We start from the raw sequence: 25,538 nt of genomic DNA on the forward strand, positions 1-25,538 counted from the left end.
GAGAAATAAAAAAGAAAAAGGAAAAAGGGAAAAGAGGAAAAAGGGAAAAAAGGAAAAAAGGAAGAAAAGGGGAAAAAAAGGAGAAAAAATCTCTGTCTCTCTCAGCCCGCGGGGGACAAGGTGCAGCAGGAGGGCGAGCCAGCGCTCCCCAGCTGCAGTCGCGTGCGGGTACCGAGGCCGCGGCCATGTGCCCAGCCACCCGGCGGAGCAGCCCCGGCGCAGGGCTCCCCACCAGGCCCAGCCTGCCCTCAGCGGGCGAGACGGGCCGCGTCCCGGCAGGCGGCCGGCGGCACCGCGCTCCTCACCCCGGCCCCAGCCCCGGCCACCTCTGCTCCGCTGCGGAGCTGCCCGAGGCGTTTCGCAAACAGCCTCCCTCCCATGCACGCGTGCGGCAGGCACCGGAGGCCAATGCCAAAGAGCGAAGCCAGTTTTCAGGAGAGCCTCCCCTTCCCGGGGGGACAGGCCCCATCCCACCTCCAGCGCCAGGGCACAGAAACGCACCCGGAGCCCACGACAAGCCTCGATTTCCCCCCCAGCTGGTACCTCCCAGCTCCTCTGCATCTCCAAGCCCCCGCGGCTTTGCCCTACGCACCATTTGGCACCGCCAACCTTGGTGCTGAATGACTTACAAGAAAGCTCAAGCCCTTGTACCGCTTTGCGTCACGCGCTAAGCTTTGCCGATAACAGAGCTGCACCAGAGAGAATTTGCGCGTTCCTTTGAAACACAACAGCGTATCCCTCTACCAAAGCCATAACTTTTAATTCTCCCGACAATGAATTTCTGTGAACTAGAAGCCCAGCAGAAAGCAATCACAGACAGTTTCATTATGGCTTTCAGTTGATTATCCAAATTACAGCTGAGAGCAGAGGGCAGCCTTTTTATTATCATCATTGCTGTACAATTAGAAAATGCTGATGAAGCTCCACAAGAGCAGAAATTCTCATTTTTGCTGGTATTTCTCCTTTTTATAAGCATCCCCTTGGGCAACATCTTAGTTCGATTTAACACCCAACGGGGAACAGGTATGTAAGTGGGAAGGGAGAAGATGAGAAGAAGGGGAAAAGGGGCAGCTCTCCATTTCAGCTAATCTATCAACCGCTGTAGTCTGGTCCAGGTTTCACCACTCCTCCAGACATATCTAATTCTTAGAGCCTGGCTGTAAATAATGCTGCATTTGCTACACTGGGGACACATAAAATCCAATTAAGAGCCAGGTAGACATCTGTTGGCTTGCTCTGCGCTTCTGTTTCCTTTTTGCTTTTATGAATATGTAGCAGAGCAACCAGAACAGGATTAAATATGGTATAAGTGCAAGTACAACTGATTTGCTGTATGGTGGTGTAGGAGAGTACGGTGCTTTATGTGCATACGGCACTAGCCATAACGGTGCCTCTGAACAAAACCCTACCACGCCAAGCCCTGGAGAGACGAAAGACAAAGCATTTCCCTTCCCTAAGAACTTGCTGTCACTGTTAATAAATTCCACAAATTAATAGGAAACTGCTTTACCTTTAATCCCTGTGCAGAAGGCGTTAGTGCAGCTCCACCATACTAGGCAGATCGGCCGGGGAGTCCTGCTCGTGCCCCTCGCGGCTGCAGCCGGGGCATCCGGGCACGGGCTGACGAGACGTGTTCCCGCAGACACACCTTTATACCTTCCACCCGCTGGGGTAGGTTTCAGCTGCGATGGAGTGGGCCCTGGTGGGAAGAGAAAGTAACAAGGTGGTGAATATTTCTGCATTTAGTTCTTTCTCTCAAAGCCTGCAGTGCTCACCTTTGTGAAGGATACCGTGGCTTTTAAACCACTTCAGAAGGCCGCTCAAATCCTACCGAAATGCAACAGGCACTGGGGCGAACGTCTTCCTGTGTGCTCCAGTGATTTAAAAGCCATTGGCTGGCAATAGTGATTTAAGTCACTTCTCACCATGGATGCCTAGTTCAAATCCCCTTGAAAATCCTGAACTGCATCAATATATTCATTGCTTTTTATATATACTTGTATTACACATGTTAAAATATTTGTGGGAAAACAAAACCATACCAAATTGTAGCCATATTCAAAGCTAAAGCCACATGGAACGACACGCTGTCTGAGTAAATTAATGCAAAACATAACTTCTAACAGCGACGCAGACTTGGCAACAACTGACATGAGTGGTGTTGTTTGTAAAATGCTACCGAAAGTACAGGTAAGTAGTATCAAAGTAAAATCAGGAATAAACACTGCATTTGAAGTTCATCTTGCTGGACTCGTCAGTTATTACTTCGCGTTATTTGTATACATAATTGTATACGTAATGTCGATAGTTAGCATCTAACAGCCTCGCACGAGGCCGGGACCCCTCCCCGTGCACACCGGGAAGGAGCTTCGGTGTCCTGCAGCGCTGGGCCGGCCCGAAGGCGCGCGAGGAGGCAGCGAGGCCGAGGGCCGCCCCCTCCCCGGCCGCCCCCCTGCACGGCCCGGCGGCAGCGACAGCTACCCGCTGCTCAAAACCTCCTTGCTCTGATTTGCACAATGCCAAGAGAAGGAGAAAGGAGGCAGTGAACTCTACACGTGATTTTCTCGATGGGTGTATTGCAGCCCGAAACTTTTCAGATACGTCATTTTTGAAATATCATGTTGTGCCCTTCTTTTTTTTTTTTTTTTTTTTTTTTTTTAAACATCGGCCCTTGAAAAGGAAACCGTCCCCATAGTGTAGTTGACATGATAAATTAGCATGGCCCTGGCAAAGCTCTCACTCTTCACTGGGCAAATACTTATTTATGGACTTTCAAATTGAAGCTTATGTAACAGCATGGTGAGTGACTTTCAAAAAACCTCCACCATTTATTGACCTGATAGAGCCTAATGGGTCCTTCAGAGCAATTAGGATTTATTGTGTTAGCATCTATTGTGTATAGAGACCATTTAAAAAACATGTGTTATTTACCTAGAAGGCAGTAATGACTGTTTAAATATATATAGATAGATGGTTTCTGAAATGGTTGCTGCTCTATATATTGCAAAGAAGTTACTCCAAGTATTTTTCAGAGTTAAATACTTTGCTGCACCGAGACTTCCAAGCAGGGTGATTGGCCTGAACATACATTTGTATGCTTACAGCTATAAGTGAATTTGAGCTGTCAGGAAAACTGTCAAACGAGCAACCCTGAAGCATGAAATCTGAGAGATTTTTCTTGACCACAGGCCCAGTGCTGGCCCCTCTGGTGGTCTGACCAGCACGGGCTATTTCCCAGCCAAGAGTGCAGCACATCTCCCACAGGCCATGGGCGTTTTGGCCTGTCTGAGCCAAACGTCCAGCCAAGGGGACCTTCACAGCGATGAAGCAGTGGTTTTCACCACAGCACATCCAACCCACTGCTTGGGTGCGAGGTGGCCCTTCAGCCCTTTCCCTGCCACCTCCTGGGAGCCAGCACGCAAACATACAAAGGTTCCCAAATGCTCCCAAATGCTGGTGGGGATTTGCAAAGTTAACCTGCGCCCGGCTCGCCAGCAGGCGCGGATGAGCACAGCCACGCTGCCTGGCCAAGATCTGTGCTGACTTACGCAACTGCCAGCCTGACCATGAAAGCAGAGCAAAACCAAACCCCAACTCATATGTGGGAGCAATCAAATTCCTCTATTAAATAACAATAATACAGGCTAATTATTACCAATGCTCTTTTGATCAATGCCATCTTTAAGTAAATATTTCCTTTTCTTACTTTCTCCATTGCCACAAGATACCATCAGGGTAAGACTGCTCAAAGCAGTTCAGCTTTGGCACAATGCTTTCGTTACCATGTCTCAGGCCAAAATGTTTGGAACCTTGTTTCTATTTGTTTGCTTTACATCCAAATTTAAGTAAAATCTATAAGTATGCAGTATGTAAGTACTTCCAGGGGAAAAAGTACTAAGCAGTTTTCTAATCTAGCAGAGAAAGGCAGACTATAGGGACCTCTGGGCAAATGCAGCATCAAATACTTCAGAGTTAGGACGCAAGTTTCTAACAGTAAACATGAAAAATCCCCTGGAGAAAATACTCAAGCAACTCAAGCAATGCTCAAGCAATTGGAGCTGGCTGAAACTCGGAATTTCCGTTTTGTGGAAAATTCCAACATTCAAAAACAAAGTAAAACACCCGTTTGGGCCAAACAGGGCAAGTTGCCTGTATTTCTGAGAAAACCTGTAGCATCAGGAAAAGCTAGGAGGTTTCCTGCCACGTAATAGAAAAGACCTGGAAGCCCCTCTGCCCTGGGAGCACAGAGGGGATCCTAGAGCTGGGGACAGGGAAAGCCTGGGGTTCCCGGAGCTGGTCGGGAAACGGGACAGCTTGCAGCCAGCAAGCAGCCTGATGAGCACTTGTCCATTAGATCCTGCCTTGCTCTCAGAGAAAGTCAAAACAGGAACACGTCCAAGAAGGAGCCTGTCTATGCTGAACTGGCACTTCACAAAGAAACTGCTATCGGTATGAACATCTGCAGTCATGCATGGTCCCTTCTGGCCTTAAAAACCTATGAATCTATGAAACCAGTATGATAACAACCGTCATTGCTAAGAGTGACTTCAGTCTGTGTTCAGACTAATCCCTGTTCAGTCTGTCCTTTCCTGAAAATATAAAGATTCATACAACCAAAACAGATTTCAAACACACAAACCACTTTTTGACTGCATTTCTCCACTGATCTCTCAAGAGGCTGTGATGAAGATTTTCCAAATGCAGTGATTGATTCTGGACCCACTTGAGGCAACCTTAAGGGATCTTTATTTTCAGAAATGGTTAATGTGTCTGTCCTCTGGAAATCAGGCTCCTATATAGCATCCCATATTGGCCACCCAAGACTACAGGCAACCAAAAATCACAAATAGGTTGAAAATTTTATCCTTTATGCTTACTTATCTGTATTGTTCTTGAAGGAGAAGAATTTACATGCACTCCACATGTTCTGTGCTTCTAGGTTTTCATGAATCAGTTGGTAAATATCAAGGCCGGAGACCTCCCCAAACAACATCCTCTCTCTGACCTCTCAGGCATTCTTGCTAAGACCAGGCACTTCAGATTCCCGGTACGCGCTTTTGACATCCTTGAAGTGCTTGACGCAGGGTCGGCGGGATATTTGGAGCTCAGACGTAGAGAGTCATGTCATTCATATCAAATGAAGCAAATTATGTTGAAATACAGATTTAAGTCCCTGCATAATCAACATTTATTGGACACAAGTAGAAAGAGACAGAAACTGAGATGAAAAGGCAATTAGCACTAGCTGGAACTATACATGTTTTGATTACTTCCTTCTGCAAGTCATTCATGGGATAATGTAATACATAGGTCAAAGTGATTTTGGAAAGGATGTTGCTAGCAACCTTCAAATTCATGCTTTTGTTAAATGTGTAGAATTAACAAACGCAAGTGAGCCACAGAGCTAGATCTTAAATAGCAACAGCTTTAACAGAAATTGGTGTTACAAAATTGGAGCACATGAAGAGATTTGTGGGGAAAGAGAAGGCATCCATGCCCTAAACCCTATACTCCACTGCAATGCGCAATACCGTCAAACGTGCGATGATGTCACCCTGCTTGGAATATGACCTGGCGAGGCAAAAAAGAGCTCTGAAATATTTCCATCTTTCCACAAATGCTGGAGCAGGGCTGCCAAAAATCTCTGCTGACCAAGGAGTGAATCCTATTACAGGCTCTTTTAACCAAACTGATGCAGTCAAACTGGTTTTATGTAAGCAATAAGATAACAAAAAAGGTAGGACAACTTCTACAGTGATGGATTTGGGTTCACACAGACCAGCATGTTCCATATGGCATAAAACCAGCTGAGTAGCTTGGTCTGGCTTTTTGCTCAGAGAAGCCTGTCTGGCTGCAGCAGAATTCACTCTCCATTTGCATGCGTTTCCCTGTGTTAATGAATTTAACCGTTCTGCTGTTTGGGGCAGGGGAGTGAGGAGCCCTTTTCCATGCCTCGCGGAGGCAGGCACTGCACTGTGAGGCAGACGGGCCTCAGCTGGGTGTACGCTAAGGAGATGCCACGCAAGCCTCCATCAGGCAACTGCATTATCTGCCCTTCGCTGCGCCAGGTGCTGAACGTGCCATGGAACAGCTCTCGGGATCAACAACCACAGAACAAAACACGTGAAAAAGAAAAGAAAGTTCTCCCTGTTTTTGCAGACAGAAAAATGATGCGAGTTGCCCATTTGGCCACACAGAGCTAGGAAATCAACCCTGACATCCTCAGTCCTTAGCTGAGAAAAGACTATTCTGGCTCCTGCATTGCTCTCTGTCTCTGTTTCACTTCAGCGTATGAGCCTGGTGACCACGGGCTCCAGGGCAGCGTGTCCCTGTGGTCAGGCTAGACTGACTGTCCTGAGACCCAATTTTGTTCCTGGTAGACGTACAACCCAGAGGGTAGCCCTGCTGCCTCCTCACCTTAGCTGCCAGCAATCCCTGCCTGCATCCTGATGGGACTAAACATCCTTCGTTGCGGGGGGGGGGAGGGGTGGGGGGGGAAGGGGTAGGGCAAGGAGAGGATACAGTTTAATCCTTTCAGTAGAGAGCCTGCCAGTAACGTTGCTAATTAACACAGTGCGGAAGTGTTGTGGTTGGTGTGAGACAGACACGCTCTGTGTTGCTAGACGGTGCCTTAAACCAAGTCACTATCTGTGTGAAGCACAGACACTGCTAGGGCTCCTGATGACGCTGGCAGCGTGGGAGCATTGCCAACAACTCCCACTGAATTCCCGATGCCTGCCGTGCTACCCATGATGGGATCTGGGGTGGGCCAGAAGTCTTGGTTGTGAATCCAGTTTTCACTGTCCTGATACAATCAACCGATTCTGTAGAGACACACAGAATGGTTGTGGTTTCCAAGCCATGGAAAACGACTGGTACTAGAGCTGTAACTGCATCTCCCAAACATGTTCAGCCATCTTAGAGAGAGAAAAGTGTAGCTGAGAGAGGAAACTGGGAGTTGTTTCCAGTCTCTTTCTGAAAAGAGACTGCACTCCAGAATTGTACACACATGTGCGTGTGTATCACTTCTACGCACTATGGTTTGGGAATGTTTCCAGCAGAGACTACTGAATTTGGTGGGTTGGCATCTGGTCTAATTTGCACTGAGTTGTATCCACACGAACTCAGCGTGAGCTCTGTGGGGTCTCATGTTGTTGTGCTTGAAATCTGAATCTGGTCTAATATTCCTGGATCCAAGGAAAACTGAAAGCCAAATCCACCAGCTGAGAATAGCTAATAAACTAACCACTAAGCCCCACCACAGCTTTTTCCAATACATTTTCTTTACCTTCAATCAGAATATAAAATAAAAGGAATCATTCATTATTTTGGGTCTCTATTTACTTTCCATTTGGGTTAAGATGCCTTAAATTTTTCTTCAATACTTAAGCACGTCTTTATGAGGTTAAACCTGGCTTATGGATCTCTTAACTTGGCGTACTCCTGAAAGCCACAGCCAGGTTGGGCCAAAACGTGCTTTAAGAAATTCCGTAGGCCCTTAGTGTGACTGTGAGTTGGCTGGGAAGGGGCACTGAAATGAGGGGAAAAGAGTGATTGCAGGAGAAAGGAGATTGCTGATGTTCACACTGTTCACACTTTGACGGAGAGGGCAGAGTGAGGTTTGGTTTTCAATCTGAGCATATTCCTCCTAGCTACTAAGCTGACAGAGATGCTGTCAGGCCTTTGCCTAAACAGGTTGTGAAGACCTATAAACCTGATAATTTTATGAATAAAGAGGGAAACAAAGGAAGCAGAAGATCAGAACAACAGTGGTGATCTCTGCGGTTCTGCTGGGAGAAAAAAGAGCAGACTATGGACAAACACAGCCCAGCCGTAAGGCACATCATGCCAGGCTGCAAAAAGGGACAGGTCTGCTTTAAAGGTCCTTGAAACAGGCACAATGGTGATTCCAAAATCATACCCATATGTCCTATTCTGGCTGCAAAATACCTCATGTAATTGGCTACAAGCTTTAGAGAATGAAATCCAATTTACCTGCCACAAAGAAGAGCTGGATGGGGCCTCTACAGAGCGTGGTGGGTAAAGGAGGACTGCCAATTCCCATCCCCTGGCTTTTCCCCTCCCCTCTCCCAGCCGGATCCGGCGGGAAGGGGGAAGGGGGAAGGGGAAGCAGTGGCAGTAAGAGCAGGAACAATCTGCTGGAGAGCCACCGCACTCTTTGCAGTTTGCCCGCTAATTACTATTAAGCCCTAGTTGCTTTTTGTGTTGCAAGGGGCGTCTTCAATGTGGCACTGCTTCTTGGGCCTTTCATGCGCCTGGGCTAACCCCTGAATAGCAGATCCCCCCCCCCCCTTTTGCTACCTCTCACTCTCTTTTTCTTTCCCCCTTTTGCTTTTCTGATAGTATTTTCTGTCCATGTTGTGTAAGGCCCTAAATGAATCTTGACTGCCCCTACGGCCGACTGGAGACGCACAAAAGCGGCCCATTCCAGTGGCCACAGCGCCATTGTGTGCCCTAACAGTGCACTAATTGGCGGTGACAATTGTGCGGCTGGGGAGGAAGAGGGGGCTGGGGGGGGGACATGGGTCTTTTCCAATCACTGAGCGGGGTCAATAAAAAGAAGAGAAGGAGTGTGAGGAGCGAGAAAGACACACGCTGTCTCTCCCGTGTGCACACACCTATCAGTCCCAAGCAGTTTGCTCCAAGGTCCCCCCCCAAATTCATAAAGAGAAGAGCCAAGCTCCTGATTTTAATCAGTGGGTAAGCAGAGCAAGATATGTACAAAGTAAAAGGGTCATCTCAATCTCCCAGGCTGTCTCGCCATTCCAGAGGCTGAAGAGCTCCTGTGATGAGGACACCACTGAGATATTCATGGGAAAAGATAACATACAAAGCCAAGGGGCTGCTGGTGCCACAGCACTCTGCTCTGGGTATATATGTGAGAGAGCGTGCTCACCTCTGACAAAACAGAGCTTAAAAACTCCTATTTCTGCACAAGGCCAGGGGGAACCAAGGACAGGGTGTCCTACAGTGCTCTGCGGGAATAAGTGGTGGTCCTGTGGAGCCGGAGATTGCTATCACGTTGATGAAGTAGGGGAACACACTTGGACCATGTCTTCAGCACTGGCTGAGCTGGAAACCCAAAGGAATGACAGGGACCTCAGGTGTCATGGGAATGAGCCTGTTTATTGCCACTGTGGCACCTCCCAGGGCTCTAAGGAGGGATCAGCTCCCAATTTTCACCACACCAAGAACTGGCTAGAGTGAGTTCATCGACTGTGAGAGCGCTGCTCCAGTGCGAAACTCTGCTTAGAGGTTGGAGGTTGACGACGCATTTGATGAGCGAGAGACAGATTTCAGCTCTACTCATTAGCTTTTAAGATAAAATCTGGGGCAGGAAACAGCATGGACAATGCTTCCAAGAGAGGACACGATAAGAAGTATGATCTTGGAGAGGAAGGCTGATCTAGTGGCCTATGCCCAAAATTAGTTCAGCCAGCTGAGGGAGGTGGGGTCAGATATTGAAGCGCTCAACACCTATCCACCCGTTTTGCAAACAACCCTAATCAGTTCCCTGGGAGAACAGTGAAGACTGGCAGGCATGGAGCACTGCTTTCTGACAGGGAATGCAAGGGGACCCTCCCAGCTTGCCAGCATGCTGGGCTTGCAGTGTCAGGTTTATGAAGGGCTCTGAGAAGTCCCTTTGAGACAGAGGTGTTTTTCTTTTCTGAACGTGGCTGATTTTTGAGAAGCACTGTTTGGAGCAGCGTCAGGAAGCACGTATCTCTCCTACCCTTGGGCAGGACAGCTGTGAGACTGCTATGGGGGGAACTACTTCCGCTAAGTACCTTTGATGGAAAAGAATTATCTCCTTCATGTGAAAAGAAGCAGCACAACACCTTCCCATGCAGTAGCATCCAACAAGAGAACAACTAAATAGGAACCACATCTAGTGAAAGAGCAATACATTTCTGTGTTGAGACTAATGGGTCCCACTGTATTGGGAAGGTTCGGAGAAGAAATATTATCGTAACCACACGAAAAGAAGAGACAACAAGCAGGGAAGACAAACTGGAGTCACAGACTCACAGAGAACCATGCACTGCACCTGGCTCCAAACTCCAGCCCAGAGTCAAAAGTGTGCCAAGCCCAGGGTGCACCGGAGAGAGGCCCTGGAGCACAGGAATAACCCTAACCCTCTTAGCCTCACGGCCTGACCCCTTGGCCACTGCAGGACAGTAACTGCACAGTGACTAGCTGCATGCTCCTTGCTTCGTGGATGCTCCAACTGAAAGCCACAAAAGTGGGAAGATGAAGATAAGAACACTGTTTTCCCCAGGCAGCTGGTTCAACCCACAGCTACCAGAGAAGCAATTCAAAGAAGGCTGATCTGTTTGGGAGCAGGGGGATAGGGTGGAGGGCAGGGGGCTAGCAGGGATCTGCTGATCCTTGCAGGCCAGAGTGAATCTCTTCTAGCACAGCTCTTTTAGGGTTTATAAAGGAACCTGAGATTATTAGGGGCTAAAGCTCTACAGAAATCTCATAAATTTTGAGACTCTAGTAATCCCCACCTTTCTGTACGTATTGCACCTTGGCCTATTGTCCCTGCATTGGAGGAATTGGGAAAAGGAACATGTATTAAACACACAAATGCTATATTGTGCCTCTGTTAGTGCTGTCCTGTGTTTAGAGGCAAGGAAATGAAAAGCCACTATCTATCATGACATACCTCCTAATTCATCCTCTGCTGCAAGACCTGACACACACCCTTACCCCTGTTGTCCAACTCGGGCAGCGTACCACAACCTGAGCTAAAACCAGCCTGCAAGGTGCCCTGGCAGTGCTGCCATGAGCACCCTCGTAGCGGCACATTTCCCACCAGCCAGAGGGGCTGCTCCGTCCGTGAAGACAGAAGGCCACGGTAAACACAGTGTTCTCCTTAATGTCATCTCTCAGTTTTTGTGGGCCTTGCCAGCATTTCTACAAAACACCAGAGGATAATTCAGTTCAAATAAATCCCTGCTCCCCAGAGGAGCCCTCATCTCTCTCCATGGATTGCAAGGCAGACTCATCAGCTGTGCAAGGCTACTAAAATTGGGTGGTGGGAATATCCTCCCTGAGACAAAATCTCTAGTTACCTGCTCTGAATGTAGCACATAGGCTGCTTCTGCTCCCCTTCCCCTAGCCAGCCTCCATATGGCTCCTACTGACAGCTATGGAAAAATTCCCACGGATTACCACAGGAGCTAGAGGAGGGCCTTATACAGCGAGACTTTTCTGTCTCCCCTTTGCCCTAAGCCCTTCACAGAAGTACTTTATTGTTTTATGACAGTGCAGTAACACTAGACATAAATCTCTAAGCACAGCTAACAATATCAATACTGTGTAAATACCTACAGTAAAGACCCATACTTTTATTATACTTTCTCTCTTTTTTACCTGCTATTACCCAGGGTTAACTCTGTGCAGAATGCACATCCAGTTACTTCATTGTACAAGGAATCTGCCAATTTTATAAACTGCTACAGCTCACATCTCTAAACACTGGGAGCCCAACTCTGGTTCTTTACAAACTGCAGCTTTCACTGAAGTCAGGAGAGCTCGTATCTGCTTAAAGGATCGATCATGCTGTCTGTTAAATCAAAGAGACTAATGCTCTTCAAAAGTGCAGAGTCCAAGCCAAACAGGACATTTTGCAATAAGTACACAACAAACAACATCAACCAATGTCACAAGCAATTGCACACCAATGTCTGATGACAGAAATATGCTGGGATCTCAGTTCTTCCACCCCTAACCTTGCTCCCACGGGAGTCTGCACCCCCTGCTCATGGAAATCAGGGGGATTACTTGCAGGGCAAGGCACAGTTCAGTAGAGAGCCGCTCACCGCATTTCACACCTTCGTCACTGTACTTTCAGTACTTCCTGCACTGTCACAGATGAGATTTATTTATAAACTTTACTGTTATGAAGATACTTTGGACTGAACTGTTCCACGCACACTGATTACATCTATTACTTTCTTACACAGATCCATTTAAAAAATACTTAATGTTACTAACAATTTCTTCCTTGCTTTTAAACACATCTTACTGTACTTACACAATAAACACCTGGGAACTATCAAGTCCATGTGAAGTTCAGCCCTTAATACAAGCTCTTATCTGACTTCTCTTGCTTTCCAGATGAGCCTCATAACCTCATTTTTTATATCTGAGGCTAATGCCTCAGATTCAATTATAGAAAATCAGGAGTCTTTTACTGTAAACAATGAAGCCACTTTTTAGCATGTTTGCAGCTTCGGTGCCAAGGTTTATATTTGTCTATGCTTAAAATGGTTGGAATTTATTCCTACTTGTCTTGGAGACTTTGTCTGGTTTTACTTGTGACACCTGACTATCTGAGATGCTTTTCACCACCTTCTCATATTGGTAATACTAAGGCCTCTAGATGGAACCACTGTTTTGGAGAGTACTGAATTAAACAAGAACTCTTTTAAAAGGACAGTCCAGAGCTACGTGCACACAAAAGGCCACTCCCAGAATATTTCACTTGTCCTCGGCATGCCTTTTTCAGTGAAAATCTATGGTAACCTCAGAACTGGAAGGCCCCTCTCCAGCCCTAAGGAAAAAGGGAGGAAGCCAGCTCCATTTGGGTTAATTTATTCTTGTACTGTAATCTGGATTATGTTATACACATTATGGAAACCTGACAAGTTGAATGAAAAGAATAAATGCGTCTCCTTGAGTCTGGAGCACAGTTCTGGACAGAAAGCTTGGGCCATTTTATTTATTTTAGATAGTGTCCTCGAAACTTCTTAAACTTGTAGACTTATCACTGTTACAGATTCCTGGAAGAAGGGTTATATTCTAGTTATGCCACCTTTTAGAAAATCAATCAAACAAACAATAAACCTAGTGATAAGTTCGGAGACTTAACCTCAGACCTTACAAATCCATCATTTAGGAAAATGCTTTCTGTTCTGATACTGCAGGGTGCATTTTCCTTTGTCATAGAGAACTGGTCATAGAGACACTTCCTGAATTAAGCCAAATACTGTTAATTTTGGTCTAAGAGATAGAGGGTTATTTTTTAAAATGATCTGTCCTGACCTTTAGGGGAAGAGCTGGAGCTTGGCTTGGCATGCTCAGGTTGATATAAAACCATTCACCGGACTTGGCCATATGAGATGATCAAATTCCTGGTTCAATCTACTGTAAAGCATTTAATGTGCAAAGAGAACATGGAAGGACAAAATCCAGAAGGCTGTATGTTGGGCCTAAGGGGTTGTGAGATTCGCCTGTGATCTAATATTGCCTAATGCATAAGCTTATATGGTTATAAAATACTGCCTGTCCCACCAGAATGAGGGGTGTCAGCCATGAGGGAGACAAGGAGGGTGGATACTCTGTGGGTGCTAGTCTGTCCCCATTGCTCAGTATCTGAAGCAAACACCAGTTTTTCTACTGTTTCCCAAGGGACCTGGAAGGGCTGATTTTCTGTGGCCTGCTGAGCTAAAGGCTAGTTGATAAATTAACAGAAAAGGTTAAGAGAGTTACCCAACAAGCATGGCTTTGGGGGGGATTAAGAACAGGGCTGCCAATGTAAGGTTTTATTGGGATTCTCACACTTCACTGCAGGGCACAGCTCCGTTGTGATGACAACATATGACAGGAAGAAAAATCCCAGCACTTCAGCTCCTGACCGAAACCAGAAGAAATTTTGCCTGAAACTCCAGCCCCAGGTTTCCTTATAACAGCTATTGGAATATGTTCTTTTAGCAACTCATTTCAGTGAAGGGTTCATACATTGAAACAGAGCACAATAGGGAGGTCGGGAAGGGGCGGTGAGGGGAGAAGAAGCTGCACAAATACAGTTGTGTGAGGACAAGAAAAACAAGCAAAGGCTAATGCTCCTCCCAGGGCTTGCCAGACCCATGATCTCTGTTCTGCAGTGATGCTTCCTTCCCACTGTCTCTTACTCTGGCAAGTGAGGGGGGCAGGGGGCAGTGAAAGGGGACAGAGGTGTCGTAACCGAATTTGCTCACCTTGTAAAGCAAATAAGAAGGAAGAGACGGTCATGCACATGGTTCCCTCATGCAGCTTGTGTGGTCCCAGTCAAACATTAACCTGTTGCTCATAGCCAATTTCATCGTGGGGATGAAGTCCAAAGGTACCTGCAGGAGAGAGGACTGACATTCCTGGTGGTCTTCTGGTCTCTCTGAGGAGGAGATTGAGAGAGGGGATCCCCCCTGCCGCTCTGGGGGGCCCTCTGGCAGTGGGTTTTGGTCTCTAGCTCTGCTGCAGCTCAGCACTGCAGTCTCTGCAGTCCTTACCAAATCCCAGGCCCTGTGGAGCTGCTGAAGGTCCTTGCCTGGTGCATCAGGAGAAGGCAGCTCAGGAGAGCAGCAATCATGCCTGCTCCTCCAGGAGCCAGACAGAGCTGTCTGAGTTAGAAACCCCTACAGTGTGGGCATGATCCTGCCCTCCCAGGGCTCTAGCCCTTCAGTACAACTGGAAGGTGCCTCCCTTATTCAGGCCCTTAACCTGGACCTTCTGGTAGAGGTCCACAGGGCAGCCACGCGCAGAGGCTGCATTGCGGTGGCAGGAAGAGCAGCCTCCCTACACCTCCTGCACGCCGTGCAGGAGCTTGGTGTCCAAAGGTGCCAACCAACAACTGCTCCCAGTAAGCTCCACTGGGAGCTGCTGGGGCTCATCACCTTTAAAAATCCAGGCAATCATGACTTCTGAAAAAGCTTAAGAGATTTAATCAGAAATCCAAATACCCAAAGCCTGGTGCAGTCATTGACGGTATTTCCAGAGACTTCCTGGCTCAGACCTGAGAACAGTAAATATACTTTGCTTAGATTTGGAACACTTTCACCAGCAGCTTAGCTTTTTTAAGGAAACTAGCATTCTTTCAAAGCTTTTGTCCTACTCATGGCACAGTACCCAGCAGAAGGCAAATTAATAAGGACACAAATAATGTTTTTGTAGTATTTATTGAGAGTTGCCTTTATACACGAGGGACTGGTGCTCTGATGCTGTCACAAATGACCCAAAGAAACCCTGCTCAAGTGTCAACAAGCAATTCAACTCACTGAATTTAAATTAGAATGTCATTACACATCAATAATAAATTAAGACTATTGCCCAACAGTTGCAGATAATTTAAAAAATCCTTGTCAAAAGTAAATAAACCAAAACAAACAAGAGCAACGAAACACAAATAATGATGTTGCCAATAAGTTAACAGATAGAGTAGTGCACACACATAGTGGTTTTCAAAAAACTTGGGGTGCACTGCCACTAGTGCTAAAATCCATCCGTAAGTGCTGTAGGTGACCTGGGTGCTCGGGAGGGAAGGAAAGCCCAGACCGACACAGACAGCAGTAGCTCAGCTCTCTGTCAGTCAGACCCCCATCCTCAAAATTGCTTTGATTGAACTCAAGTCAGTTTTGAAGCCGTCTTTATAGCTTAGGTGCAAAACCTTTCAAACATCCTTTTTGCTTATGAATTTTTACTTTGTTTAGCTCAAGTACAGAAGGGATTATACAGCTAACCTGCTATAATAGGTGTCAATGTCATTAAAAATCAGTTTGAAAACGCACACCTTTTTTAAACAAGATCAACTTTGTAGACAAGTGCATAAGCAAAACTGAAATAAATCCTTTTTCCACCAAAACGGCAGTGTGTTTTCAAGGATTTATATTAGTTTAAAGCACTGATTAGGCATGAATAAATAAATAATTGAGCCACTGACGCTTGAGTACAAAGACGAGGCCTAATACACTTTGGTCCTAGACAGTTAATAGCTTTCCAGGCCTGGACTGCTCTGGTGCTGCCCACGAGAGGCGTCCTTGTGATTTGGATTAATGACCACTCTAAGGGATTTGGAGGCAACTGGCATTTGAAGATATGTCCCAAGTCAGTGTGCACACTGCGGTTTTCAAGTAAAGAAGGACCATGCGCACTATCCTCTGGGCTGTCTCCTTACTTCACTGCTAAAATGCAGTGACAGGACTGCCATTTTCAAATGGGATTCCTGCCACCGGTGTCAAAAGTGGACTTAAAAGATCACAATCAGTATAGACACGTGTCCAGGACTGACACACATGCTAGAAGGGTTAGCTGCTTATTTGCTAAAATTTAAGCAGGTTAACCCCCTCTCTAACATAAAACTGCCCAAACCCTCGCTGGGTTAGTCTTCAGAGAACCAGGCTGCAGTCAACTCGGCTTTGAGGAAATGCCTTTTCCACCACAGTACCGACCCTGCTCTGCAGTGTGGGCAGGGAGGCCGAGCAGGACGCCCTCTCCACATGGCATGCGCTGGCCACTGGTCTCATGACCTGAGCCTGTTCCCATGCCCAACGCTCGCCAGTATTATAATGCACAACTCCTAAAGGTCTCATGTAAGCACAATCTCATTTCCTGCTGAAGAGAAGCCCAGCTATTCTCCAGAATATCAGTAATAAAACAGCACCTTCTCCATGTTAACATTTCCCATCTTTCCCTCTCAAAGCATAGATGGTAAATAAATTTTATGGTCATCATACCTAGCAAGACAGGAACTGCCAGGAGCTAGGGTTCACAGCTCAATGCCAAATACGCTGCATCGTGGCAGAGCATTCCTGACAAGAGTCTTCATTTTTGAAAATTTAAGGCACCAAGTTAAGCAAAAGTGAGGGATTTCCATGCAGCTTGGTGTCTTCAGAGCTCATATATGTAGTCTGTAGAGCTCACTTCATGAGGGCAGAACAAGCAAACTGATTTACTCAGCTGCCCCTGCAAAGCAGCATGTGCAGCCATGGGACAGTTTCAGTTTAAGTCTACAAGTTAATCAAAAGCAGATTCAATCAGGGAATCCAAAATAGGAAGATAGATGCTAATATACAGTACTGTAAGGCACTCCTACTGGGAAGGGAAAATTGGAAGGCAAATTATGAAGGAGAGAATGATTGGATGCGACTGGTTCAACATCAACACAATGAACTACAAAGCTTGAAGTCTAGCTGTAGGCTCATCATTCTGAGCAAAGACGACAGAAAGATACAGTGAGAAGAAGGGAGGGAACTGGCTTGCAGCAGAGCAGCAGAAAACAAGAGATAAGATTAAAAATGATTATAATTCCTTTTATATAGACCAACGGTTGGTTGCAATCCAGCCCACGACCTTAGAAAGCACAGGAAACTCAATGGCTTCTGTTGCTACAGGGAAAAAACAAAATAGAACTTTGCAGCTTCCCCATTTCATTGTAATCAGACACCCTAAGCTGCTTTTTATTTTTTTTTAAGTCTTGGAGGACATTATCATCAATCCATTATAATATGCACAGTATCCTGGTATTAATTATTAAGAGAAGCCTTAAAAAGAACATCGCTAGAGGTACCCTGATGATTCATTCCTAAGAGGGCCATCAAAGCCTGTGGAGTACCATGAAGAACTCAAATTTCTCACCAGAAAGGATCTTACCTCACTTATCTATGAAACCAGCACAACTATCAGTTTCTATCAGCCCAGCAATGAGTTCATACTGGTAAGTGCCAACCAGGACATTGTGTCATATCACAAAGCAATCATTTTTCATCACCTAAGACAGACACGGAAAGGTGAGAGAAAGGTTTCTGCATAGGAGATCCAAATATTTCAGGGCAGGGGGAGTAAATGAATGCAGAAGGGCCCTTCTCATTTTCCTGATTTTAGTGCAGCAAGAACACTAAAAATTAACTTAACAAGAATAGTTTACCAGTAAAAACCCAAACACTGATGCCTAAAGATGCGTTTTACAGACAGATTAGGACAAGGATGGATTCAGACAACAAAATTCAGCGAGACTTTGCGAATTTCTCTATGGTTTGACAATATTAAAAAAGCTGAAGTTTGCATCCCCTGGATACATCCTTCCCCCATTAAAGGAAAGCTAGAGGGTGTGGATGAAAGAGGAAAAGAAAGAGGGTTGAATAAATATCTCTACATTGTCCTGTGTTAAAAAATCTCAGACTAACTAAACTGAGATTTGAAATATTCTGTGTAGTTGTAAAGAGTCAGGTGACAGTCCATTTCTGTGAAGCACTCTATTTCTACAGTGATTTTAAGTTCTGTACATGCAAATAACAGCAGTAACTGGATGTATGGATCAATGCCTCCTCCATATGCTAAGACAGCACTTTCTTTGCGAAGGAGACAAGCAGCGCATTTTCTATTTGATTCACAATGAAATGTTATTGTTCAAACTTACTTCACACGCGGACAGGACAACACAGGACAAGAAGTACCAATATGTAAGTTCCACTTTTATGTGGTGGGGAGAGAGATTTGCCCAATTTGGAAAGATCCCAGGTACTCTTCCAGCTGGTGCCCACCCAGAAGTCTACAGACCACAGCACGTGGCAGGCTATGGGAAGCAGAATGGGAAAACAGTAGTACTGGGGACCAGCGCACAGCAACACTATATTACTACAACAGAGACAACCACGCAAGGGTAAAGTGTTGTTGGAAAGCCAAACCACCTACAGAAACCCAGGCTCTGTCCCAGCTACCAGGCGGCTTTTGTAGGAAAACTGTCCTTTTAGAGTTGGTAATACGAGCAGCAGTTTCTGTTTATTCTTTTGCCTTGCAGTCCTGAAAAATGAACTGGGCTTGTTCCTACTCCACGCATACTTCCTGAGGACAAGATCAGGCCTTAGTTACGCTCTTGAAAGAACAGAAGACTAGACCTTTGTCTCCTAGGCAGAACACTATATCCTGCCATGCACATCTATACAGAATAACTTCTTATGGATAGGAGCTAGGCATCCCTGAGAAGAAAATATCTTCCACATTACACTCTGCTCCTATAGCTACCAGAGAAGGTTATATTACTTTTCCAAGGTGGAAATGAACATGTATCTATTTTAGAAACTGGCTCTCAAATTCCAATGCATTACAGCATGAAAAACACTACCTTTTTTTCTTTAATGACCCACCAGTATGTCTGCAGCCAACTCAAAATAGTACTTGCCAAGTCCTGACAGTTTCAGAGCTACTGGCTTTGCCATAGGACTGGTCTCAGTGACACACGCTGAAAATAACATGGGAGCGTACTGTTTATTCAGCCAGTACTACTGCAGTTCCTGTTTGCATGACTAATTCCACAGCACGTCCCCGGTGTTTGCATTTGTGAACATGCAGGGAATTCTTCACATGGGAATGGACCTGCAAGGAGCATTAAGGATGATAGCTGAAAGCAACTCATTTCACATGAAAAACAGTGAGCTGAGGCACAGCAGTCCTTGTGTAGGGGAAGTATTAATTTTAGTAATAAAAGTACATGATTCACCAAATTTGTTAAATATGGGAATCCCTATACTATTCTGCCAAGAACATGGAAAAAAACCCTCACTTCCTTCTAAAACAAAAAAAACCCACCGTGAGAAGGACTTCTGGAAAAAAAAGGCACTGGTTGTCTAATGTATACAGATATAAACATGCTTCTATACGTATAGTACTTGCACTCATTTGAAAAAGCTCCAATTCTGCTACTTTCTTTGACTGGAGGCTGGAAAAGGTAACTAATTATACTCCAGTACAAGGCAATTCTTTGTAGCTTTCTTGGCCCTTAACATAAGCATGATGTACCCTGTTCTTTTACTTAAAATAGTTCAGTAAGTAGTGAGCTGCTTCAATGATCAAGACTGCTTTCTGCCTTGAATACAACAGCCCACAGATTATGTAGTAAGCAAAGATCAATATTCTGCATTTTAACAAACCTATGTGAAAAGAGAGAAAAAATACACATGCACGACTGTGGATTTTTTTCCTGAAACCGTATTTGCTTTCTATAGACACATATGTATATATGTACATATATATGAATGCATTCATATGTATGCAATACGCATTACTACAGGGTCTGGAGAAAGAGTTAAGAATGTCGATTCAAGTGAGGAGGATCTCCAAGTACCCACTAGAGGTGACACCATAATGAATTAAACAGACTGTCAGTGGTGACACACACATATTTCCCCAGTTGAATCTATCACTTACTCCTCTTTCACAATATACGCAATGTACCATGTTTAATACTTCCCTGTGTTCCAGGTACATGAGGCAGAACCATACCTCGAAGAACTTCTCTCTCCACCACACAAGTCACTATAGAAGTATAAAATCCTTAGAGCTTCCAGAGAACGTGGGACACAAATTGCACATGAACACAGCAAAGGAAATAAATATGTTTCACAATTTTGGAGATATTTTCTAACTAAGGAGGACAAGACACTTTTCTGTCTAACAGTCTAGGAGGCTGAGGTTAGAGAAGCAGGTCAAGTAAACTTCATGTGATAAAAACAAAACCAATGTGAACACTTACAGTGTCTTCAAATGTGAAAGTGGCAGGAGGTCAGAACCAACATCATGTTATTGGAGATGAGGATGCGGCCTCAGAAAGATCAAGAATAACTATCGTAAAACTGAATGGACTTCAGTGACGGATACACCCAGCCTGAACAAAAACAGCAGTAAGTTCCCTGCTTATCTGCTTATGTAATATTCCATGGGACTGGTTATAAATATACAAACATAGCTAAAGGAATTCCTCTGCATCTTATGCTTGCAAGCATCTTGAAAAAGGTTTGATGGGAGATACTTTTCTTTCCTCAGGGAGGAGTGACAAATAAATGCATTGATCCTTTAAAAATAGCTCTCTGGCTGGAAACATGAGGAAATGCAACCCCATGTCCATGTCAGATGGAGCAGGTGGGCTTAAAACCACTCCTGCCCTATTGGGTTCTGTAAAACACCTCACCAAAATCTCTGCCAAGGCTAATAATAAATAATACAGATAAATAAGTAGATGAGCCATCAATTCTAAATGAGCAACACCAAAAATAATAATAAAGAATGTGGTCATGGCAGGAAATACTTTCTGCCTTGAGGAAAAGTCTTCTCCAGAGGTGGAAAAGAAAAGTTTGGGTGCTTAATTAGTTAGACCTAAAGCATTTCAAGTAAACCACATTTTGTATGAGAGCTACTGGCTGGACTTCAACGCAAAATGCAATTTGGCCATCAGTATTTCAAAGCCAATAAGGCTTTGTGGCCACTTTGGCAGCTGCTATTCACAGATGAAGAAGGTGGTCAGACATTATTTTGCAAAAAGATTTCTGCCTGTCTAAGCTGAGAAGTTGCTTGAGCTGGCAAATGGGGAAGAGATTCTCTTCAGGCTGGCCATTGCCTTAAGGCAGTCATGTGTTCTGATATGACAACTCAAACATATTGTAAGACTCTTCGAAGTTTTCATCCATATTCAGTCGCCTCCAGAAGGATTTCTGCTTCTTCTGCAACTCTTTACGCACACACCGAGGGCATGGTACGGCCTTCACTTTGCACTCAGAGTGGAAGACAGCACCACAGCTTTCACACCTGCAAACACAAATTAGCATCAAAATGAATGACAAAATACGACCAGAGCATGCAATGGACTTCAAAAGGATTGTGGGCAGCAGACATTCCTTCAAACGGTTGTGATAGCTCCAGGAGTGCTGTAGTTCAAAAGGGGGGAAGCTGCATAAGACACGAGCTTGCCCACACTTCTGCTGCTGTAAAGCCCCTCAGGGCTACCAAAATCAGTTGACTTCCATCCACTTGCACTTGCTGAGAATCCATCCCAGCATTTCCACTTCTGGGACAGAAATCATTAAAAGGACTAATACTTATCTTCTTAAAGACTAGCATTCAGGTCTTTCACAGAATATCGACATATTTTTTGGTTTATGAAAGACAAGTCTGCTGCTTTGGTTTCTAAGCGAAGAAATATTCATTTCCATTAAGATGTATTTTGGCATTTGGAGCAATAAAGATGACATTTTGCTCATTAAAATTCCAGTGGTGTGGTCAGCTACTCTGGAAAAAGTAAAGTGCAGGCCACTTCAATAGCAGGAAAAAAGTCATTCAACAAACAAAAAATGAAACATGGAAAATGAGCAGACTATATTTTCTGCTCTGTGTCATGTGGAAGGTAACACTAGATCATCATAACTGTAGCTCCCGGCATTCAAAGCTGTGTTTTTTTTTTCTAGAATGTGATATGATAACTTTGGACAAATCAAATGCTCTGCGAAGGTGACTGGATTACTTTGAGGGCACTCTGAGCCCATGGATGTAATGTCACAGCAGGTCAACGCCCAGCCCTAGATGGTTCTTGTGGAGTGGGTTAGAGCTGAAGAGCTGGACAGTCTCATCTTTTCAATGCAAATACCTATCTGTAGTTATGAGTAAGTTACTGTCTTACTGCAGCTTTGTATCAAATGAAAAAAATAAAAGGATGACAGCGTCAGAGATGCAAAGTCTTTGTTTACACTTGCATAAATAAATAATAAAAGCAACAAAACATGAATCTTTAGAGCAATTTTTCAATATAAACAAGGGGCATTGATCAGCCTTGTGAGTTTGTGGTAAGTCTTGCAATGCCTTGTACTTTCCTGTAGCAGCTACTGTAGTCAAATGATTATGTGAGAATCCAAGCCTCCATTATTATGCCTTTACTCATTTATTTGGGTAGGGTTTTTTTTGTTTTGTGTTTTTTAGAAGTAAGGTTCTTGCCTTCAAGATTGTGAAGAAAACTGAAAACATGAAGAAATAAACTCTAAACACTGAGAAACCAAAAGGCAAATAAAAGCTACCTTTAAAAACAATCTGTGATATTCAGCCTGCAGTCTGGCAACACTGAGAAAAGTTCATAAGCTAATACAGTCTGCTTTATTAACTATATTGGCTGCATTTGCCTCTATAACTTTTAAAAAGCAATTCTTGAGCTGGCTATACTTTAAGTTCTATACATGGCTCCAAGCATGGTCTAAATTTTAGGCACTGCAGAGCTTTGAGATGGCTATGCAGAGGCTTAGAAAGGCAAATCCTTAGCTAGCATGAACCAATAAAATTCAAATAGCAGAAAAGACAAGTAAGGTTAAAGAAGCTAAGTAAAGTATAATGCCTTATATCTGTTCAATATTATGCTCTTTTTCACTAAAACTTGATTCTCGTGCTCATATTTCTAAGTCCAGCTGACAAGTCCAAATCAGTTTTTGAATCTAGAAACCAGCTCATGCAGATATTTATCATTCGTGTGATCAGAAAGAGAATGTGTGTTATGGCTCTGTTCCAGTAAAGCACATAAACACATGCTTAGGACTGGTATCCCAGTGATTTTCTCGGGATTAGTGATCTGCCTAAATAAAGCATGTGCTTATGTGCTCTGCTGGATTGGGATCTCCATGAACAGACATGCTAACGGATGAGAGGCAGACAGAGTGGACAGCCACAGCTTTAAAACTTTCCATCATTCGGAACTGACACTAATGGTGATTTTATCAAGCTAATTCGCCCTTGTTAGTCAGCAATTTACAATGCTCTGGAAGTTGCTAGAGGGTAATGATTGATGAGGAGCGTAATTTTATGTTCTTGCACTGCCACTCCCTATGCTCGCTCAATAATTCTCCCCAGTACTCACAGAGGTGACAAAACTTATCAGAAATTGCTGCTGAAATGGATGCCAGCAGGATTAGAGAGGAGCCAGCACACCTGCTCCTCCAGTCAAAGGTCATCCACAGAGAAAACAATTAAAGATTAACAGTGTTTAAAATAATATGAATTCATTTTTCGAAAATAAGCTTAGTGGAAAAAATTAACAAACTCCTCATATCCTTCAAAACCAAAAGAGAGAGAAGAGATGTCTGCAGCTTTGGTGGCGGTGGAGTAGCTGAGGCTTGGAGCAAGACCCCACACTGACGCACGAAGCAGACACAGCGCAGACGGACAAAGCTGCCTCTTGCTCTCTGGAGAGACCACATGAGAGGATGACTGCGTCAGACTTCACCACGTGTCTGTATCTTCTCACTGCTAAAGAAACTCCATCATTTAGGGCCAATGTTGCTCCTGTTGTGCATTTTGGGAAGCAGTAAGTTACTCCCTCGAAAGTGATGGAGCTGTACTAGTACAAGCCATCTACACCTTTATTTTTCATCATGCCAAATTTAAAGCCACAAAGAGGAATTTATATAAACAGTGTTAAGTGACCCTGGAAATGTCAACTGGTTAAACATTCCTCATCTCACTGGGAGAAGTTTTCCATTGATGACAGAAAAGCCCCACCAAAACTGTATTTCTTCTTGGAATATTACAAACAGATTGCTTCTTATTCAATCCTGAAGTCTGATTTTACCTCCATTGTTGCATCAAAAAAGGGCCATTAGGGCTAAGAACACCAGCCTGGTGTTTCTTCTTGATCATCTGTTCTTAAGTCTATCTCTTGGCATAAAGACCTTGGACAGACAGATGTTTTTTTTCAAACAATATATTTTTGTTTAACAAAATAAACATCTTTCTACTTTCTCTGTATGCTATGAAACAAAGACCAAAAGACAAGGAGTCCTAGAAAAGCAGTACTGGGGTTTTTCTCTCACCCAAAGGGTTTCATGTAAAATGCTGGACTTGCAAGGTTAAATGGTTACACATTGCTTAAAATATTGCGCTCAGCATAGGAAGCTGCCTCCCAAGAGGATTACTGGAGACTAAAACATCAGGGCTACTTTGCACTTCAGGTGTTGATCCCATATTCAGTTCTGCATCACAACTCTAGAGCTGCAGAGCTTACTCTTAAAGGCATTCAGGAACTCTCTCTTTTCAAACTGATTTTTTTTCCTAGATTCAAAACTCCAAGTAAGCCCCACTTTGATGTTGTGGGTGCTTTTACACACATTAAAATTCAAACACCCAGTCCAACAGCTTAACTGCTTCATCAATTGCCCTTCTGCTTAAATGTCACCCAGTAGCTGCAAGTTCAATGATGGGAGGGAACAACAAAACTGTGAACAAAACTGATCTGAACTTGAACTGGATTCCAAAAGTAAAACCTGGCTTACAAATACTCTGATCGAGCCGCATGCATGTAACCCATACCATGCCACAATATAGCCCCGACAATACAGATCGCTTCCCCACCCAGCCCATCTCCTTGGCAAACCGAGATGTCCAGAAGCTGGATTAGTAGCAACTCTATCTTCCGAAGGCAACAGCAGCACCTGTGTTAGGAAAAACGGTGATCCACCTGCACTTCTGCAATGATACTTGCTTTGGAAAACTGATCTCACAGAATTCTTTCTACGCCTTTCTTCAGATCCTTTTGTAGAGTTTCTGACAAACAGAACAGCACTGTTGGAATTCACAGAAAATAAAAGACAAGAACTACCTTTTTTACTTTTCAAGAAGGTAGAGAACAGAATAAAAATTAAAAAGCTGGGGTTTGTCAGGCTGGCAATCTGGGCACCTACACAAGAGTAAGTGTATAGATGTGTCTATGCAACTGAACACTTCCCTGCTGAAGGATGGAGGAGAACATCATTTTTCCCCTCTGCTGAAGTCGGCCAGTGATTTTGCCTCCCTTGGCACAATGATTTACGGAGCGTTCTCTCCTCACTCCCGTCCCATGGGACTCCTACAGTCTCGCCAGAGCTGCCGCAGGTTTCTTCCCATGCCCCTTCCGGACTCCCATCATGGCTGCCATCCTCAGAGAGGAGCAAGCAGACCTGTCAGACTGACCTGTG

At 44.5% G+C, this 25,538-nt stretch overlaps 1 protein-coding gene across 6 annotated transcripts in view; it reads right to left on the reverse strand.

Moving 5' to 3' along the window:
- Positions 1–25,538, reverse strand: part of PLEKHM3 (pleckstrin homology domain containing M3) — a 129,030-nt gene that overhangs the window by 18,777 nt on the left and 84,715 nt on the right. For 3 of the 6 annotated variants that reach the window (XR_010884531.1, XR_010884530.1, XR_010884529.1), the window contains exon 8: positions 1,511–1,699. Coding sequence is in view for 2 of the 6 variants with exons in the window: in XM_067298816.1 (XP_067154917.1) it covers positions 21,183–21,360 (178 nt within the window). In the remaining 4 variants the exon portion in view is untranslated. Of the gene's footprint in view, positions 1–1,510; positions 1,700–14,947; positions 21,361–25,538 lie in introns of those variants that run through there. The other 3 variants (XM_067298816.1, XM_067298815.1, XR_010884528.1) reach the window with 2 other exon arrangements.

Source organism: Apteryx mantelli, chromosome 6, assembly GCF_036417845.1.
Source record: "Apteryx mantelli isolate bAptMan1 chromosome 6, bAptMan1.hap1, whole genome shotgun sequence".
Classification (NCBI taxonomy): Eukaryota; Metazoa; Chordata; class Aves; order Apterygiformes; family Apterygidae; genus Apteryx; species Apteryx mantelli.